The following is a 20,861-nucleotide window of genomic DNA, read 5'->3' on the forward strand; positions in this document are numbered from 1 at the left end:
GCACAGTTCACAATTTCAAAAATATGTAACCAAATGCCCACCAGTCAATGAGTAAAAAAGTAGTGGTATGTATATGCATATATACATATACATATATAAATATATACATATATACACACATATACACCACAAATAGTGGTATGTATATATATACACACCACAAATAGTGGGTGTGTGTGTGTGTGTATGTATACACATACCACAAATACTGGTATGTGTGTGTATATATATACCACAAATAGTGGTATGTGTATATATATATACACACACATATATACACACACACCACAAACAGTGGTATCATCATCATATATATATATACACCACAAATAGTGGTATCATCATATATATATACACACACACCACAAATACACACACACACACACACACATATATATATGTATGTATGATGGAATACTACTCAGCCACAAAAGGGAATGAATTAGTGGCATTTGGCATTTGCAGCAACCTGGATGGAACTAAAGACTGTTATTCTAAGTAAACTAACTTGAGAATGGAAAACCAAACATCCTATGTTCTTACTCGTAAGTGGGAGCTAAGCTATGAGGATGCAAAGGCATAAGAATGATACAATGGACTTTGAGGACTTGGGAAAGGGTGGGAGGTGGAAGAGAGGTAAGGGATAAAAAAAACCCCTACAAATTGGGTTCACTGTGTACTTCTCACGTGATGGGTGCACCAAAATCTCTCAAATCACTACTAAAAAACATACTCATGTAACCAAATATCACCTATTCCCCCAAAACCTATGGAAATAAATAAATATATATATATATAAAATTAAAATTAAAGAAATGAAAAAAAAAATGACCTTATAAGAACTTCTGGTAGGCTATTGGTTCTCTATACAAATATACATTCCCTTCCTCTTTCCTAGTAATACAACTTAGTTTTGAATAAACACATTTCATAGATTTCCTTATGATTTAACCACGCAACTAAATTTTGGTTAATTCATTATAAGTAGAATACACAAAAGCTTCAAGAAATCAATTTTAAAAGACATCAAGTACGTCCTTCCATTGCCTTTTTCTCTGCCTTTTTTTTCCTTGCCAGCCAGATGGAAGCTACCAGAGCTAAAGCAGCCTCTTAAATTATCATTCCTCTCACAATATTTCAGGCACCCCCTCCCCATCTCCACTCTCACTGTACTGCTCTAGTGCAGTTCATTACTTTTTATCCTCACTATTGGACTAGCCATCTATTAGAATAATCAACTTATCTGTGTAATATCCTTCTATACTTGCTAGTAGGAGGTACTGTATTAATATTTATTGAATGCATAATATCATGTTCTAAGAATAGATTTTAAATGAGCTTATAGTGAATTTGTGCTTTCACTTAGGTTTTAGTAATATTTAAGCATGGTGAGGCCAACAGATCAGGAAATGACTGCCATGGAAAAGACAGGTTTTTATACTCACAGATCCTGACTGAAGGAAGAACACTTCACTGCAGGGAGGCTGCAAAGGGAAACACTTGGATTGATCTGGAGGCACAAAGAGATGCAAAATTGTGGGCAAGAGCCTTTATTGTAGTTTCTGTGAGAAGCAGATTTGCAATTGGCTAGTTTGAATAATTTCAGTAAGCTCTGGGGCATGGTGGCTCTTCCTAGTCTCTGGTACTTAACGCTAGGATGATTAAGGCAGGTGGATACTGGCTCTGAGTGTGAGGGCTTCATAAAGGAAATAGGTGGAGATGTGGGCTCTAGATTGGCTGGTTTGCATTTGAAAAATGCACTCAAGAAGAAGTGCTTTACTATAGCTAGGAAGCATCAGAATACAGAAAATAAGACATAGCTATTATAATTTGTATACCCAGCTCCCCTATTCTGGTGACACTCCTTCATCAATACAGTCACAAAAGGTGGAGTTCGGGTTAGCATGTTTGTCTAATGTATCCTGCCATCCATCTACAATAACTAGTCTGAGGGTGACCATTTGACCCAAGATAGGTCAATCAGAGAATTTAGAAACAAAACTAAAAGATGCCTGCAACAATGTGTCAAGGCTCGTGTACTCCCCGGAGACATGTTTTCTGTATGTATGGTAAAGCAGAGATGGACGTTCCACAGAAAGGGAAATTAAAAAGATGAGCTGAAAGACACAGTTTCTGTCACCCAGGTTAGAGTGCAATGGTGAGATCACGACTCACTGCAGCCTCAACCTCCCAGGTTCAAGTGATCTTCTTGCCTCGGCCTTCTAAGTAGCTGGGACCACAGGAGTAAACCACCACACCAGCCAATTTTTAAAATTTTACTGTAGAGACGGGGTCTCACTATGTTGCCCAGGCTGATCCTGAGCTTCTGGTCTCAAGTGATCTTCCTGCCTCAGCCTCCCACAGTGAAGGATTACAGGTGTGAGCCACTGCCCCTACCCCCCTCACTTTTTAGTCTTTTTTCATATCTTCCTGATGTTGTACTGTATTCTTGATCTATATGATTTCTTGTACCTTTACATAAACTTCTTTTATGTTTGACATTGTTGGCAGGTAGAGTAAATCTAGTTAACATAGAGATTTCCAAGAAATTATCATGAGAATGTACAAAGACTAAAAGACCAAAAACTAAGCTAGTGGCAAGAACTCCAAACACACTTGATTTCTTTTTCTGAACTCCTTTCTGACCTTTTAATCAATGATTTTAAACTCTTCATTTCCCAATTCCTCCAAGACAACTTTCCAGACAATTTGTGTGAGTCATTTGACTCAAATCCTTCAAGAATCCATTCCATATTAAACATCCTTATTCCCCGCTTAAATGAGATTGTGTATATGCTGGGTCTAGTATGACATGTCGCCCATTTCTTTTTCAATATCTATTCATTTCCTTCCATTGTCTTGTCACTTATTCAATGCACGCTTCTGTAAAACAATTAAACAAGTAGGCATGTATACAACTAATCAGTGGAGGAATTAGGTTCCTATAACACAGAAGTTGTATTGATTGGTCCATGATTTTGACCACTACAATAATTCTTGTAGCACCAACATACAGCAGATGAAACCAAAGTGTACTTGCACAGCTGAGCTCAGCAAGTCATAGAGGAATTCCAGGACGGCACAGAGTGTGCTTCAACCAAGTTTTTTAGATGAGTTATCCATGTGCTCTCTTTTGAAAGTGCTTCTTTATTGCCTAGTTCTCCTGGTCTTTGGGTAATTTGCTCTTGCCTTCAAAATTCAACAGCCTTAAACATTTTATACTACTTTTACATCAAGGTCCTTGCCTCCCATCCACCCCCACTGTTTTAGGTAGAGTCATACATTTACTCAAAAGTTCCTCCACTTATTAGGAATTCAAGATACTTTAAACTGTACTAGTAGTTTGAATGTAATTGCTAGTGTTTATATTAGTGCTGGGTAACTAAGTTACCTATGATTATAGTGGCTTGCTCCAACCCTATTTTTCCAAAGGCTTTCTTCTTTTCATATTATTCAAAACATGAGATTTTTCAGAAACTTATAGATTATGTTATAGTAAAAAAAAAAAATCTGTGTGTGAGTATGTGCATTGTGTATGCATTCCATCAAGTGTAATAGACAAGAAAATTGGTTTGTAGTCCTGGCTTAATATCTGTGCATGTATAAATATCTGTAGATTTTATTGTTAACTGTTTCTTTATGTTTGGCTCAACGAGATGTAATTTTCATGTGTTCCACATCTACTCAAGTTCAACCGTAGCTTATACATCTTATATACTATTATATATCTGTACTGATATTTCAGGACTAAATAGCATATACTTCAATTATGTAGTGGAAAAAAATATATATGAGTATAAAGTAGGAGTCTTCTTGATAAACATCAATATTCATTTTGCATGAAAATAAGTAAAATATAGTTCAGTAAAAACTGAAACACCATATCATCACAAAAACTCTATGCAATGGTCCTACGGACCTAGATCCTGAATATGAAAATTGTATTACAAATTCATTGTAATTGAAACAAATTCTAATTAGAAATTACATGAACTGAGGATAATGTTAACATTCAGATTTACAGTTGCCTCTATCTGAACCTAGGGATATTTCAAGAGCTATTTAAACTTTACTAAAATGTCTGCTCAAATAATTATTTTTTCTTAATAATGTAAATGAACCAAGGAATAGCATTGTGTTTGGATTATAATATAATTATATTAATAGTAATATTTATGATTATGATTTAAATTACATCTTTAAATATAGACCTTTTTAACATTCAGATGCTAATTTTCTTAATTTTATTGAGAGATAAAGCAGTATTTGATGCTTTCAAGGTATGTAACAAATGGTTTACTTGAATACAATGTTAAAGTAATTAGATTCATCCATGGCTTTGATTTTTTAAATTTAAAAACACTGATTAAAAGTATAATAAACTGAATCACATAGTTCTTTTGTTTAATGAATGGCCTTGGACCAGAAAAAAAGAACTAGTCCCTGATTTTATAAGAAACAAATTATTTGGCTCTATGGCTTAATGAAGAACGATGCAGTTAGTTAACCACGGCAATGACGCCTCTCTTCTGAAGCCTATCTCAAATAAATTCAAGCAATAAAATAAAGTTAGATTTATAACTGGCAATGACTGAAGGTAGAGAGTTGATGTCACAAAGACTATCTCCACCTCTTTGTTCAGAATTTTGTTTAGTGTCAACTTTATTCACTGAGGGTACTTCCTCAAAAGGCTGAACCCAGGAATGCTGGGAGCTTCTGGTTAACACCTTCAGACTATTAGAATCTGAAGGTAAGTATACTTCTCTCTTACATCTTCAGGTTGAATAAACCTGCAAAGGATTGATAGCTTGGTTGTGGTTTCTTTTTGTTTATTAATTAAGCAACCACAATCCTCAGACTGTGACCTTAAATACAGCAAATGTAATTGCTTCCAAGGTAGAGAAGCTGGAAAACTCAATGTTAAATAATGTCTCTTTATGTAATATTGCATTGTGTGTTAGGTAGCAAATTGCATGTGTGTTAGGATGGGCTTGATGGTATACTTTTAAAATACCACTTAAATCTTTAAAAATACTATATATACACACACATATATATACATATATATACACACATATGTATTCATATATATACACATACATATACATATATACACATATATACACACACACACATATATATATAAAAATACATATGCAAAAAACAAGTTTGCTTAGAGATTCTCCTCTACAGATTCAGAAAGATGAGGTAGATGTAGATATACTATCTGGGATATAAGGCCCCTTTTAACATGCAAGGGAGATCTGATGAGATTTACTTTTGAATCCAAAATAAATCTGTAATGATGAAAATTGTACACTACATTTTAAACACTTCAAATGGAAATGACACATGCTACTTCCTCACAGCACATTGGCCAGTTCTCATTCACATTGTCCCATTTAACTAAAAGGGAGACATGTGGGAAAGAAACCGACATTATTCAGAGTGTCTCTACCACATGTGGTGATACGTTTTTAAAAAGATAGCATCCGTCTATAAATCAATGACAAAGATATCACCATTCTTACCTCTTGATAAATAATCAAAATTCTTCAATCAATAAAAATCAGTTACCTTTCATTGAAAAGTCAAAATTAATCTTTGCATCCATATATAATATTTAGTAAAATATGCATTCATATATGGACATTATTAATATTGATAAGTTGCAAGAGAACATATAATCAGGAGATAAACTAATTATACAAAGCTATTTTTAAACACGACTTTGACACTTTTTGTTAATCAATATTTGCAGGGATGTAGTTACTTCAAATAAGACTATTCTGTCATTTGAGAAGCATTGCGTACTTCATCCTGCCATTAAGTAAAGTGCAGGTTTCATTTAAAGTGCAAGTTTAAATGTATGAATTGATTCTTATACAAAGAGCATATTTAACAAATTATATCAATTGTTGGCAGAAAATTTTAGCTCTAGGTGCAAAAGGTGCATTGCAGTGTATAAAGAAACCTAGTATAAAAACAGTCATATATAATCAGGTAAAGAAAGAAACTGCTATGACCTGGGTCTGGTTCAAGTTAAATAACATTTGTAGTTAAGGATCATATTCTTATCCCTCCCTTTCCTTACTGAAAAACTTTTGAATCCAAAATAAAACAAACCTGTAACAATAAGAATTATTTGAATATTAAAAAATTTTAAAACATCACTTACAATGTTTTAAAATACTTAAACTAGTATTACTAAAACATTCTACTATTAGAAACACTAATGATATGTCTGATATCACTTGTTTTCTTTCAAGACCATTTTAAATCATTGGCAAACTAGATATTGCTGAACATTTCTCTCTGTGGCCTTGGACCAACCCAGGTCTCCCTAGTTTCTTGCCTGCAGTTCTCAAGAAGAAATACAGAATGTGCTGGGAATGCAACATTCTGAGATAAGAGGGACGCTCTAGAACAGCCTGGTCTCGGTTCCAATTCCTTTTAGAAGCAGAACATTCTTTCATGTTTTCACGTAAGGTATAGAACCCAGGGTGGGCTTCGCCAGATCATCAGCTGTGGTGCAACAGGGTCTTGCACAGATGAGATTCCATCCATGCTGGGCAGCTTTCCTGAGCCTTGGGGAACCAGTTTAATGATGAACCCTAATTTTCTGTTGTCCCTTGCTGTCTATCTGTAGGTAATAAAGCTGCTTTACGTAACTAGTGTATGAGGATTCTGTCTCACCAGACTCAGGCAAGTTGGTAACCAGTGGACAGTGAACCTGTTTGACAGATATGTCAGTTGTTATGTGACTGCTTTTACCTCCAAGTTCTTTATCATTATTTTACTAGTATTCTACAATGTTATGGTTAATAAGGCTATGTTTCCATGCCATTAAGCATCAGTAAGGAAATCAGTTCAGCTGTTATTTGGTGTAATGTCTAGCTATTTCAATTTTTCAGAGTCTTAAGGATTCAATTAAATATGATGGTGTTGATGAATGATGGCAATCATATCAAACATTGCTTCAATAGCTACCGTGAAGAGTTATTGTATAAAGCACTTGGCATATAGTAACTTTTAAATCCACACTATCATTCTAATAATATAAAGCAGGTTCTTTTTTTTTTTTTTTTTTTTTTTTTTTTTGAGATGGAGTCTCTCCTTGTCACCCAGGCTTGAGTATAGTGGCACAATCTTGGCTCACTGCAACCTTTGCCTCCCAGGTTCAAGCAATTATCCTGCCTCAGCCTCCTGGGTAGCTGGATTACAGGTGTGTGCCAAAACCCCCAGCTAATTTTTTTTTATTTTTAGTAGAAACGGGGTTTCACCATGTTGGCCAGGCTGGTCTTGAACTCCTGACCTCAAGTTATCTGCCTGCCTTGGCCTCCCAACTGCTAGGATTACAGGCATGAGTCACCATGCCTGGCTGGGAGGTCCTATTTTTATTGCCATAAAGAAACTGAGGCACTGAGTTGCTAAGCACTTATTCAAGATCACACAGCAAGTAAGTGGCAAAGCCAGGATTTGAACCTGGGAAGTCTGACTCCAGGTTTGGCTTGCTTAATCCCTATGCTGTGAGCAGGCATTTCTGATACCAAAGCTCTGCATGATGAGGACCATCACTGTCTGTCTACCCTTCCCTTTCACTCCAGCAATTTGCTCTTCTAGCAAATCTGCCTCACTGGTTGCTAAGCCTGGATTTCTCTTCCCTGATATGTTTGCATGGTTGCCTCCTCATTTCACTTAAGCCTTTGTACAAATACAACCTTCAAATAGGCTGTTTCTGCCCACTCTAATCAGGGAAATACTTCTGTATTACTTTTTCCCTTTACCATTTGTAGCACTTATCACTACTACATAATATATCATATATTACTTTGCTTATTATCTGCATGTGCCACCAGAATGTAACTCAATAAAGACAGGAACTTGCTCTATTCTGAATTTTACACATATAACAAGATTTGAATGCATGGTCTCCATTAAACCATCTGTCTGGCCATCCACTCATGCATCTATCCATCCATCCTTACATCCATTCATTTATCATTTATCCACCCTTACATTACACAGTACTACATATTATCTAGCCATTCACTTTTAAAAATAAAAGTCATTTTTAATTATTTTGTTAGGATAGGATGTGTATTAGTTTTCCACTTATTACCATCTTCTTTTTCTTCTTTTCCTTTTCTGACAATATTTACTTAAAGCAATGGGCGCAGTGGCCCATGCCTGTAATTCCAGCACTTTGGGAGGCTAAGGCAGGCAGATCACGAGGTCCGGATATCAAACCATCCTGGCAAACATGGTGAAATCCTGTCTCTACTAAAAATACAAAAATTAGCTGGGCATGGTGGTGCATGCCTGTAATCCCAGCTTGAACCCAGGAGGTGGAGGTTGCAGTAAGCCAAGATCGTGCCTTTGCACTCCAGCCTGGCGACAGCGCAAGACTCTGTCTCTAAATAAATAAATAAATAAATATCACTTTTAATTATTTCATTAGGGTGAGATACGCATTACTTTTCTACTCATTGCCACCTTCTTTTTCTTCTTTTTCTTTTCTGACATTTACTTTAGAAGAAGCCTGCAAGCGATCTGAATGCAACACTCAGAGCACTCGCCTGTGAGCAGAAATACAGCTTTTCATGTAAACTAAGTGAAGAAGGTAAGTTCTGAAGTTAAAATCTATGGAGTTCTCTTTATAGATTTATTTGTGTGTGAACTTTATATAGAGCAATCACCATTTTGTGATCTCCCAAGTTCAATTTGAATTCAGAGTGATGCTGCACTGAGATCATTATTATCATGCCACTATTTTTCACTCCAGATCAATCACTGTTTAAAGGACACCCAGGAGTCATACATACAGTTTTTAACAGGAAAAAATGAAAGATGGGAAAGTGGCTATGATAAAAAAGAATGCCTTTTTATATTATGTGTGAAGACAACACCTAAGACATCTGAAATTATAACAATGCCAGCTTATTTTATTTTACCCTCAAGGTATTTTTTTCTTTTCACAATCAAGATTATTTAGGGGGTGTGAGTGTTTTGCTATGTATGAATGTAGGGAAAGATTGAGTAACTACTGTCAGAAGATTCTGGAAATATTCTCTGTTCCCTAAATTATCTCTTCTTTTTCCTTGAACTGAAAACTGGTCATCATTAAATTGGATTTTCTAGATATTCAGTTGAAAACGCAACATCTTATACCATTATTGGATTCTACCCTGAGGTACTGGGTTTACCAGTGTCTTCGAGCAGTTCACAGAGGGGTCCTGGAAATAGAAAACATGGGGGGAACACACTGGGGAAGGAGACAAATGCCAGGAATTAAGAAAGGGGTACTGAAAAGGGAAACAGAAAAATCCACAAAACTGAACACTCTGGAATGCACACATTTCAGCCCAGCTCTCCTTAGGTGTGTGCAGTGCATTGCACAAAGCTTTCTGCAGACTAGAAAATCGATAATGTTTGCTGAACATGTGAAAATGAAGGAACAAAACAGAATAGGATTCTAAATGTGCTATAAAAAGTGTTGTCCCTAAAACAATTAACAAGTCTTGCAGTGTAGTTCATTTATACTTATTGGCCAATGAATATTCAGATGCTTGCTATATCTCATGCATTTTTCAAAGTACATTGTATAGAGTTAATAATTTAATCTTCATAGGAACTTTATGAGATAGAAGCATTATTACAATTTTATAGATGAAAAACATAAGGCAAAAGAAGATCATGTCATTTGCCTAAAACCATAGAGCAGATAGCAAACGCGTAAGCTAGGACTCACACCTAGTGGTCTTATTGCTGATCTGGGATCTTTACAGCTGACATAAATGCTACTTAGTATTTATAGTAAGCTCCCTGAGTATCAGGTGAATGACTGTGCTTAAGAAATGATTGTACTTTAAGTAACATTCTGAAATTTCAGAAGTCATTTAAATTTAGAACTTTAGAATTACAATGATAGGATATTCCTTTCTTTTCAATATGAATTGTCTTCCTACTTCTCTGTTCTGTGGAATGGTTGCTGCATTTTATAAGATTTCTGTTTTTGTTTTTGTTTTTGTTTTTGTTTTTTTTTTTGAGACTGAGTCTGGCTCTGTCGCCCAGGCTGGAGATTTCTGTACAAATCATTTTTAAACCAACTTGAATAAAAAGGAGGGACATCAAATTTATAATCTGTCACTTATTTTTATATGAATAAGCTACTTGCTTCCTTATTAACTTGTCCAAAAAGGAGAGAGGCTTCTTACTGTGTTCCTGGACAGACTACAGAATATGCCCATTATTTTGCTTTATTTTTCTTTTTAGAAAAATACATTTGATAATAAGTTGAAGATAGCACCACAATGTATTCAGAATGCAAAGAAATAAAAAAGAATATATCTAGCTTTATGTTGGCTATTTTCTAAATATTATCTAATAAATTGAGTTGTAAGTTTTTGAATAGAAAGTAAGAAAGAAATATGAAACTTAAATAGCTTTCCTATTTGCACGTAGATAACTACCAAATATGTACCATACATATTATGGTACGTATAATGTGTATGTGTGTCTGTGTGTACGTGTGCACAGACAGTCCTCAATTTACAATGGTTTGATTTATAATTCTTCAGCTTTACAATGGGTTTATCAGGACGTAACCTCATCATAAATCCATCCACATTTATAATGGTTTGACTTAAAATTTTTTGACTTCATAATGGGTTTATTGGGTATGGAATGCATTTTCAACTTATATGGGTTTATCCATATATAACACCATCATAAGTCTAAGAATATTTGTATATGCCATTTTTTATATATATGATTTATATGTATCATATAATTATATACACAGTATGTATAATCTATCTTTCCTCATTTCTACTCACAACCAATTTAAATTTGCTCTCAATGATTCTGAAATTTAAAAACATATGCATAAATTCCAGACTTATATCAGGTAATTGCAGGGAAATCACAGACATTCCTATCACGATCCTGTTGTTTTGTGGATAAGGAACCTGAGGTTCTAAAAGAATATGATTAAATTCATATGAGTAGGGTCAAAATCTGAAAAGAGTATATAAGTCTATAAAATCTATATATATCCATAAAAATATGGTGATTGCTTTTTGACATTTCCTGACTAAAGTTCTTTAATGTTCCTTTATGTTTACATCTCCTGGCTAATGTTCTCCCACACTTTGAAGCGAATCTTTTCTCATCTTCAACTGTCCCTGGACTGTTCAATTTGACTCCACTCCCGGGAGTGTTTTTGTTGGCATCTTCGTTAACTGTTTGGCTTTTTAATGTGGGCTGTTTTTATACAAGGGAATCCTGTTGGATCAATTTTGAGAGTTCAAATTGTTCCAGCCCCACAGGCCTCATCACAGATACCTTGGACCCATTCGGTTCTCCAAGTCAGAAAACCTGTCCACTGTTAGTTGCCATTCTCAAACCTCGCTGTGTTTTCCAGTATCTGTTGACTCTTTTGTGATTTTCCTGCCTTCCCCCTTATAGAAATAAATAATACACAAGTCTTGTCACTGTTTGTGGTTTGTCCTATTAGTTTGTATTTTGGATTTTATAGAGCTGTATTTTCATTTAATTTTGTTGTATATGTTTTTCATGACTTGCTGACTTCGCCAATTAGGTTCTCTGATCGTTTTGTGTGAGGACTTGGGAAAATCCAAAAACTGTTATGGCACTACTATCACCATCTTTCCAGAATTCTTGATCTTTTTTCTTTGAGACAGGGTCTGACTCTGTTACCTAGCCTGGAGTGCAGTGGCATGATCATGGCTCACTGAAACCTCCAACTCCTGGGCTCAGCCTGCTGCAACTCTCCTGCCTCAGCCTCCTGAGTAGCTGGGGACTACAGGTGCAAGCCACCATGCCTGGCTTATGTTTTAATTTTCTATTTTTTTTGTGTGGTTTTTGTTTTGTTTTGTTTTGTTTTTTGTTTTCTGACAGAGTCTTGCCCCATCACCCTAGTTGGAATGCAGTGGCACGATCTCGGCTCACTGCAAACTTCTGCCTCCCTGGTTCCAGCAATTCTCATGCCTCAGCCTGCTGAGTAGCTGGGATTACAAGCATGTGCCACCACGCCCAGTTCATTTTTCTATTTTTAGTAGAGTTGGAGTTTCATCATGTTGGCCAGGCTGGTCTCGAACTCCTGGTCTTAAATAATCCAGCTGCTTCAGCCTCCCAAGTACCTGGCCTAAAATTTTTATAGAAATGGCTTTTGCTGTGTTGCCCAGGTGGGTCATTCCTTTCATTTAAAAAGTTTTATTGATTTATAATTTACATGCCATTAAGTTTAGCCATATGACATTTAATGGTTCTAATATGTTTATGAAGTTGTGCATTGATCACTATAAACAACATTAGAATATTTTTATCACTCCATGAAGAAATCCAGTATCAGTTAGCAGCCATTCCCCTCTCCTCATTCCCTCATACCTAAGTAACGACTCACCTCCTCTCTGTCTCTATACATTTGTCTATTCTGTACATTTCATATAAATGGTAGCATACAATATGTGTGGATTTTTTGTGATTAGAATGTGACAGAAATAAACATTCACTGATTTTTTAAGTTATTTATTTCAAATGCATAACATCAACAACTTCATGATCAATTGTGTGGTGACCTGGTAGTTTACGATTTGAAGTTGGTTTCCTAACACAGGACAATAAAGCACCATTTTAGAATATGGCATGTTAGTAGTAATGATGATCACTGTAATAATAAAATGTAACATTAATTTTGCTATGTACCAAGACTATTCAAAGAACTTCACATATATTAACATATTTAATATTTATGTAAACCATTGATGAAAATACTATTTTCATCTTCTCAATTTTATTGGTTAGGAAATTGACGCAAAGCAAAATGAAGAAACTTACCTGAGCCAGATGACACAGCCAAATGCCATGCCCACATAGTTTGACTCGAGGCTCCTCGTTCTTAAACCCTATGATAAAGTGCCTTTCTGACTTTGAAGTGTTTGGCTAAATACCATTCTCATCTTCTAAAGTGGCAACTACAGAAAGCAACTTAGTGTAACTTACACTCTAAGCTCCTTCTGATCATCCACATTACACAGCCCTGATATTTCACTGGCATAAAGCTAAAAACTAAGATGATTAAAAAGAATGTCATTGAGTTCCATTCACAGTCTTTCAAACTTTCTCATAATTTTTTCATGTTTTCTATTTTTACTGAAAAACAATTTGAAAATCCTTGTTAACTGTAGCTGACTGGGCTGTTAAAAACCAGTGGCTACTTTTTCTGAAAATGTATTAAATGTGCAATAGACCATATTCAACTATAACTGACAACATGATGCCTCTTTACTTGATGACAAAGAAAGAACTATAGGCCTAAAAGCAATTGGTCACTAAATATACAATATTAAAGTATAACTTAGCCAAGTATTGGCTTCAATTGAACAAAATTAATTGTAATCATGTAAATTCTCACAGAACTCTATAACAAAAAGGGGAAGAAAGAGTGCAAACTTCTACATGAAACTGGCAAAGCCAGAATAATAACTCTCAGTTTCCTTCTGTCCTGAATCAACCCATCTAGGAATCATTCTGCTTCCCTTGAGAGGAAAGGAATTTCTCTTATTGAATAAAGCTTCTTCCTTTCTAAAATCTCAGAGAAAATTTTGAAGAATTTTTCCTTTTCGAGTGGCCAAAATCATTTCTAGATTGAGTTACTAACCATAATAGAATTTCAACATATTACTTGGAAAGTTACTAGGAGAGAGTTCAAGAAGCATATTCTCATGTCTAAGATTCCCTTTACACGAATATATGTGCAAAACCTCAACTTCTTTCATCAAGACACCCTCTCCCCAGCATCTTCAAGCCCAAATCCTGTCACTTGCATGACACAGATACCTGGAGCTATATGCTCCTTAAATGGTCTGAAACACATAATTTCTGATTTTATGTAACATAAGATAACTGAGTAACAACCACCTTTTCTAGAAACATAGGTTGGAGGAGAGGGATATAAAAGTTAAAAGAATGTATTTCTAAGCAGAATCTTTTGAAACAGAACTGCTCATAAAAAGAGCAGATGCTGTAACACTACGAAAAAACCAAAGTCACATTTTTTGAACTGCCTCAGTGAAATGATATTTTAATATGAGAGCAACAATAAAATTAAATAGCATTCAGGTTTAGCTCTTTTAGTCGCAGAGGCTTGCTGCCAAGTGAATCAGTATAGAAAACCACAGAAGGCATATATTTCCTTGGCAGTATATCTCACACAGGATTATTTTGGAAACCAAATGGAATAATTCCTCTGGAAGAACTTTGAAAACTGTGAAATTGTACAAATGTATTTATAATTATTTTTGACATTTTCTGGGTAGTTTTGTAAAGAGAATCTAAGTGTAGTTATACTTTTCATTTAGAAACATGATAAATGGAAGTACTTTTTTTCAAGTTACTGTTCACAGGCAGGAGTAGCATCTTTAAATCTCCCAAGTACAGCTCTCAGCTCAATTTCTGCTTGAATTTTGCCTGATTGAATTTATTTCTTATAGAAGCACTAACTACCAGATTTCTAACCCGTTTTTACTGGTTCATTTATAATTAAATTAGGTAAATACATGTAAATATTAGGCTCACATTTAAAATTATGTTAAAAACAAATGCAGAAGGGAAAAATTATTCTTGTTAGAAAGTGGATAGTATGGAAGGAAGTGGGGAGTCACTCATGAAATTGAATGATGAAGAAGATATTGCTATGGTCTGACTGTTTATTCTCCTCCCTTCATTCATATGTGGAAATCCTAAACCCAAAGGTGACAGTGTCTAGAGATGGGGTCTTCAGGAAGATGACTATGTCATGGGGGCAGAGTCTTCATGAATGGGATTAGTGCCTTTATAACATAGGCCCAAGGGAGCTCATTTTATAAGGGCTCCACTTGGACTCCACCAAGTGAAGACACAGCAAGAAGGTGCCATCTATTAACCAAGAAATGAGGCTTCACCACATACCAAATCTGCCTGTCTTGATCTTGGCCTTCCCAGCCTCCAGAACCACAAGGAAAAAAATTCTGTTGTTTATATGCTACCCAGCTTATGGCATTTTGTAATAGCAGCCCAAACAGACTAAGACAGGTATTATCTCTTAACACAGAGTTTTAAGTTCACAATTATAAAATTATACCTTTCAATTGATTTTTGTATGTGTACAAAATACAAAACAGTAAAGCATTTTAAACATGTGCAACAAAGATAAAATGGTTAAGATTATAAATGTGCTTCAAAATGGAAGTGCTTTCTGGAAACTTACCAGTTGTGCAGTTTTTAAATTCAGTATCATCAATTGCAGCTCCTCCTCCCAGATCTCTTGTTCTGATACCTTGAAATATGACTTCAAAATTCCTTAACTTTCCTAGCAGGATGTCAGCCTTTTGCCAATGATTACCAGGGTTCTGCTTACTTTCTTGCCATACTTTTGATAGTCCTTTCTCTGTCTGAAAGTAAAGAAGTTTGTATGAGGGAAATAATCAAACATGAAAGAAGATGACACAGTGTGGGGCAAAACCCAGTTATTTAGCTCAGAAGCATCTGACCAATAAAAACTGAAACAACAAAGAAGCACTGAATCTGTGAAAGCTGATCTTACGAATTGAGTCATTCTTGTCAAACCCAAGTCAAACAGAGTCAAGAGGTCAGGGGTCGTGGAAAGCACTCAGGGCATGTAACACTGCTCCAAAAATAAAATTCTCTGCAAACCCGGCTCCTGAAACTGACAGTTGTAACCTGAAATTAGTTGTATCTGACAGATACTGAAAGAATCTGCTGAGACTCTAAAACTAGTTTTACCCATCATGCACCAGTTAGAGCTTGCCAGCTCTGCATAACTTTACCAGTGCCAATGAACTTTCTTTCACAACAATATGGAACATTTCTCTCTCTTTTTTTTTTTTTCCTAAAAAACTTTTATTTTAGGTTCAGGGGTACGTGTGCATGTTTGTTATACCGGCAAACTCGTGTCATGGAGGTTGGACGTACAGATTATTTTGTTGATCAAGTACTAATCATAGTACCAAATAGTTATTTTTACATTACTCCTTTACAAAACCTCCAATCTTCTCTTTGTTCTTCAGATATACTGAAGACCACCTTGTCTGTGTATATGCCCCAAATTGCAATTCTTGCTTCCCTCAAAAAATTTTTTTAGATATTTTAATCTATATTTTATTTGACTTTAACATATCTCTGATAATAACTAAGACATAGTTTATCTCATCCAAACAGAGGCATATTAATCTACTAAAGTACTTCCCAAAAGAAAAACTAGCAGAATTAGCAATACATTTATTTTGGAACTTTTAGAGACACCATTATTATAAATTGCTCTACTCGGATCGTGAGGTCAAGAAATTGAGACCATCCTGGCCAACATGGTGAAACCCCATCTCTACTAAAAATACAACATTAGCAGTGTGTGGTGGTGTGCGCCAGTAGTCCCAGCTACTTAGGAGGTTGAAGCAGGAGAATCGCTTGAACCTGGGAGGCAGAGGTTGCAGTGAGCTGAGATCGCACCACTGCACTCCAGCCTGGCAACAGAGTGAGACTCTGTCTCAAAAAATAAATAAAATAAAATAAAATAAAATAAAATAAAATAAAATAAAATAAAATAAAATAAAATAAATTGCCCTACTCAGTAAAATCTACCTTTCCTTGCATTAACATGAAATTATGGATATTTGATAAAATCTGAACAGTTTACTGAGGCCCTGGGTTTACAGTTTCAGATGTCACTAGCTATCCAAACTTCTATTCATATTGTTTAATTATTCAAGTTGTACCTTCTTCAGAAAGCTTAAATCACTGACACAGGAAAAGAGAAAAGGAGAAATATGTTGGAGAAATCACTTATCCCTGATGGATGTAATAAAGGATTTATGAAGTGAATTGAGAGTGGAGGAAAAGTGGTAATTTTAACAGCAATAAGATTTCAAAAATTATATTACATATTATTTTGATTTTCATAAATTCTGTTATAATGTAATTATTATATAAGTAACAACTATAATTGTTTTCACATAAATTTTTTTAATTGAAAAGAACAAATTTATTTTCTAAAAATCTTACATAAACATCAATATCTGAGGTTGATTAACTAGTAATACAATATTCTAATATGTGAACTGACCCAGTATAATGTAACATGACATAAAATGACATATAAGCCCAATGACCAAACAAAAATGACAACTTCACTAAAACAGCATATTAACCAGTTGAGCACAGGGCAAGGCTTAGATTGTATACACTGTTCTTTGGTATTCTAGGTCTAGCCCTTTCTGGGAACTAGATGATTTAACAAATCATAATGATGGATATTTGGCAAAGAAAAAAATATACATATATACACAGTGTTCCGTTTATGGTTAGTTCCCAATTAATATTCCTTGGTCCTGGGTCACAGCATTTTCATGATGATTCACAAGGAAAACTTTGTCTCTGAAGCTTGTAATCAAAACAGTAGACTAGAGGAGAAGATTTAGGGAAATGGCATACAGAAGTGAAGCAAAATGTTCCAATAGATTTATAGCATACAGGTATGAAATGTGTAATTTACAGATAATCTAAAAAATAAAAGCTAAAGAGGAAAAAACGAAAAGGAATGTCTGAAGAGGGTATACCAAGGAGCTAGACATTCATAACTTCATGTTTTCAGGGAACTAATGCTAATAAATATGTCTGATGCCTTGTTCTGCTGAGGTAGACGAAGATGTTTGATCAAGTGGTTCTTCCTTTGCATGGTTACAGAAAGCACAACTATGCATCAGTTAATCTAAAATTAACTTTGCAAAACAACTAACAGTTTATAGATAGATCATTAACATCCTTAACAAAACAACTACAAATCTGACACCTACAGATTCATGTAACTTCTGTACTGAAAAGGGTAGAAAATTCACATCAAATTAATGGAATTTCATATCTTTTTGATGACTAAAGAAGATAAATCCTTCTCAAGGTTAGTCTTTGACTCTCAGTGATGTCTTAGTGATTTGAAATCAAAGGGATGGTTAGTAAAATTAAAAATTAAAGGAAAGGGTGGTCTGTCTGACTTCTAGCAATATTAGAGGTTGGATATTGATAAAAGCCTGTCTTGATTTACAGACTTAATTCACTTTACTAACTTTTCCTTTTTATCTGCCTATGCAGTTTATAAAGCCACTCATTAGCTATGCCAAATCCCCAAAGAATTTTCAACAAATACCATCAAAGAAGAGCATATGATTACACTAATCAAAAAAGGTGAATCATTCCTTAAATCTTACAACTGCTCTTCTAGTAAAAACAAAGAGACAAATAATGTATTCACTGTCATTTTATGTGTTAGGAAAAAAATGAGGGTAAATTATTTTGCAAACCAACCATGGATCAACCTAATGATGATGTATTACAAGACATCATTCTAATACATTAGCTGTTGTTTCATAACATCAAATGTTATCCCTATAATTAACAAAAATATTCATCCTAATGTGCAATGGAGATTTATTTCCTTATCCATTCATTCATTCATTCATTCCTTTACTCAGCAAACTTTCTATGCTCACACAGTGCCAGGTACTAAGTTAGATGCCAGGCACAAAAACGTGAAAAGATAGGGAGCCTATCTTGGAGATGTAATAATTTAACACAGGAAAAAGAGTCATTAAAAAAAAAACTACTATAAAAGCGCTCACGCTTGCACGTGCTCTCTCTCTCTCTCTCTCTCTCTCAATCTGTGTCTGTATTACTAACAGACAAACTTTTTAAACAGTGATTATGTAGTCAGTTCCCAAATTATATTCCACGTATGTCGGTACTTCACCTATTTACTTAATATCCTGATTTAAATTCGTTTTAAATTGTGAAAGTGAAAAATCTCTCACTCCCAACTCGTAACTTTGCCTCTGCCAAAGGACTTCTCTCTTGCATTTATATAGATTTTAATCTCAATACCCAGAGGAAATAAGCCTATGAAAAGTGATTAACCACATTAATAATAAAAAATAGACATTAATACAAAAATGGTTAGAGATATTGAAGAAATACTTTCTTCTTCTAATTTAACCTTTTTCCAAATTTTGAATTGATTCCTCACAGGTATGCACATGGACATTTATCTCAGATATTGCATATTTATTTTATAGTGTGTTTGTCTTCATACTTTACACCAGTCTTTCTTTCTTGGGCTGTGCAAAGTAAGGCAATAAGAAACACTAAAAAGATCGAACCACTTCAAATTTTACAAACATATTAATAGACAGATCTACTTGGAAGTTCCATTTCATATGTTTGAAGGGAATATACAAATTTTTCCCAAATAACTAGCCATTTTTTCTAAACCATTTAAATAATGCTTCTTTTTTTTTTCCAACTGACATCTTTATCATACTTTGAATCTGTTTCTAGAGTTTTCACTATTTAATAAAGGTAAATAAATACAAGAAATTTTTCCTGCATTTCCAACTGAGGTACTGGGTTGATCTCACTGGGGCTTGTTGGACAGTGAGTGCAGCCCACAGAGTGTGAGCCAAAGCAGGGCGGGGTATCGCCTCACCCAGGAAGTGCAAGGGTTCGGGGAATTCCCTTTCCTAGCCAAATTGGGACACTCCCACCCTAATCCACGCATTTCCAACAGTCTCAGCAAATGGCACACCAGATTATATCCTGCGCCTGGCTCGGAGGATCCTATGCCCATGGAGCCTCGCTCACTGCTACCACAGTAGTCTGAGATCAACTATAAGGCAGCAGCGAGGCTGGGGGAGGGGCGCCTGCCACTGCTGAAGCTTGAGTAGGTAAACAAAATGGCTGGGAAGCTGGAACTGGGTGGAGCCCACTGCAGCTCAAGGAGGCCTGCCTGCTTCTGTAGACTCCACCTCTTGGGGCAGGGCATAGCTGAACAAAAGGCAGGAGAAACTTCTGCAGACTTAAACGTCCCTGTCTGACAGCTTTGAAGAGAGTAGTGATTCTCCCAGCATAGAATTTGAGATCTGAGAACAGACAGACTGCCTCCTCAAGTGGGTCCCTGACCCCCGAGTAGCCTAACAGAGAGACACCTCCCAGTAGGGGCTGACTGACACCTCATACAGCTGGGTGCCCTTCTGAGATGAAGCTTCCAGAGGAAGGATCAGGCAGCAATATTTGCTGTTCTGCAGCCTCTGCTGGTGATAACCAGGCAAACAGGGTCTGGAGTGGACTTCCAGGAAACTCCAACAGATCTGCAGCTGAAGGTGCTGACTGTTAGAAGGAAAACTAACAAACAGAAAGGACATCCACACCAAAACCCCATCTGTACATCACCATCATCAAAGACCAAAGGTAGATAAAAGCACAAAGATAGGGAGAAACCAGAGCAGAAAAGCTGAAATTTCTAAAAATCAGAACACCTCTTCTCCTCCAAAGGAATGCAGCTCCTTGCCAGCAATGGAACAAAGCTAGATGGAGAATAACTTTGACAAGTTGACAGAAGTAGGCTTCAGATGATTGGTAATAACAAACTTCTCCGAGCTAAAAGAGGATGTTCAAACGCATCTCAAAGAAGCTAAAAACCTTGAAAAAAAGATGAGACAAATGGCTAACTACAATAAACAGCCTAGAGAAGACCTTAAATAACCTGATGGAACAGAAAACCATGGCACGAGAGCTACGTGATGCATGCAAAAGCTTCAGTAGCTGATTTGATCAAGTGGAAGAAAGGGTATCGGTGATTGAAGATCAAATGAATAAAATGAAGTGAGAAGAGTAGTTTAGAGAAAAAAGAGTAAAATAAATGAACAAAGCCTCCAAGAAACATGGGACTATGTGAAAAGACCAAATCTACTTTGATTGGTGTATCTGAAAGTGACAGGGAGAATGGAACCAAGTTG

General features: G+C 35.6%; 1 protein-coding gene across 1 annotated transcript in view; it reads right to left on the reverse strand.

Moving 5' to 3' along the window:
* MALRD1 (MAM and LDL receptor class A domain containing 1) overlaps window positions 1-20,861 on the reverse strand; it is a 670,416-nt gene that overhangs the window by 250,763 nt on the left and 398,792 nt on the right. Inside the window, exon 29 of the mRNA XM_025396215.1 lies at window positions 15,272-15,455. Coding sequence (XP_025252000.1) covers window positions 15,272-15,455 — 184 coding nt within the window. The remainder of the gene's footprint in view (window positions 1-15,271; window positions 15,456-20,861) is intronic.

Source organism: Theropithecus gelada, chromosome 9 (genome assembly GCF_003255815.1).
Source record: "Theropithecus gelada isolate Dixy chromosome 9, Tgel_1.0, whole genome shotgun sequence".
Taxonomy (NCBI): domain Eukaryota; kingdom Metazoa; phylum Chordata; class Mammalia; order Primates; family Cercopithecidae; genus Theropithecus; species Theropithecus gelada.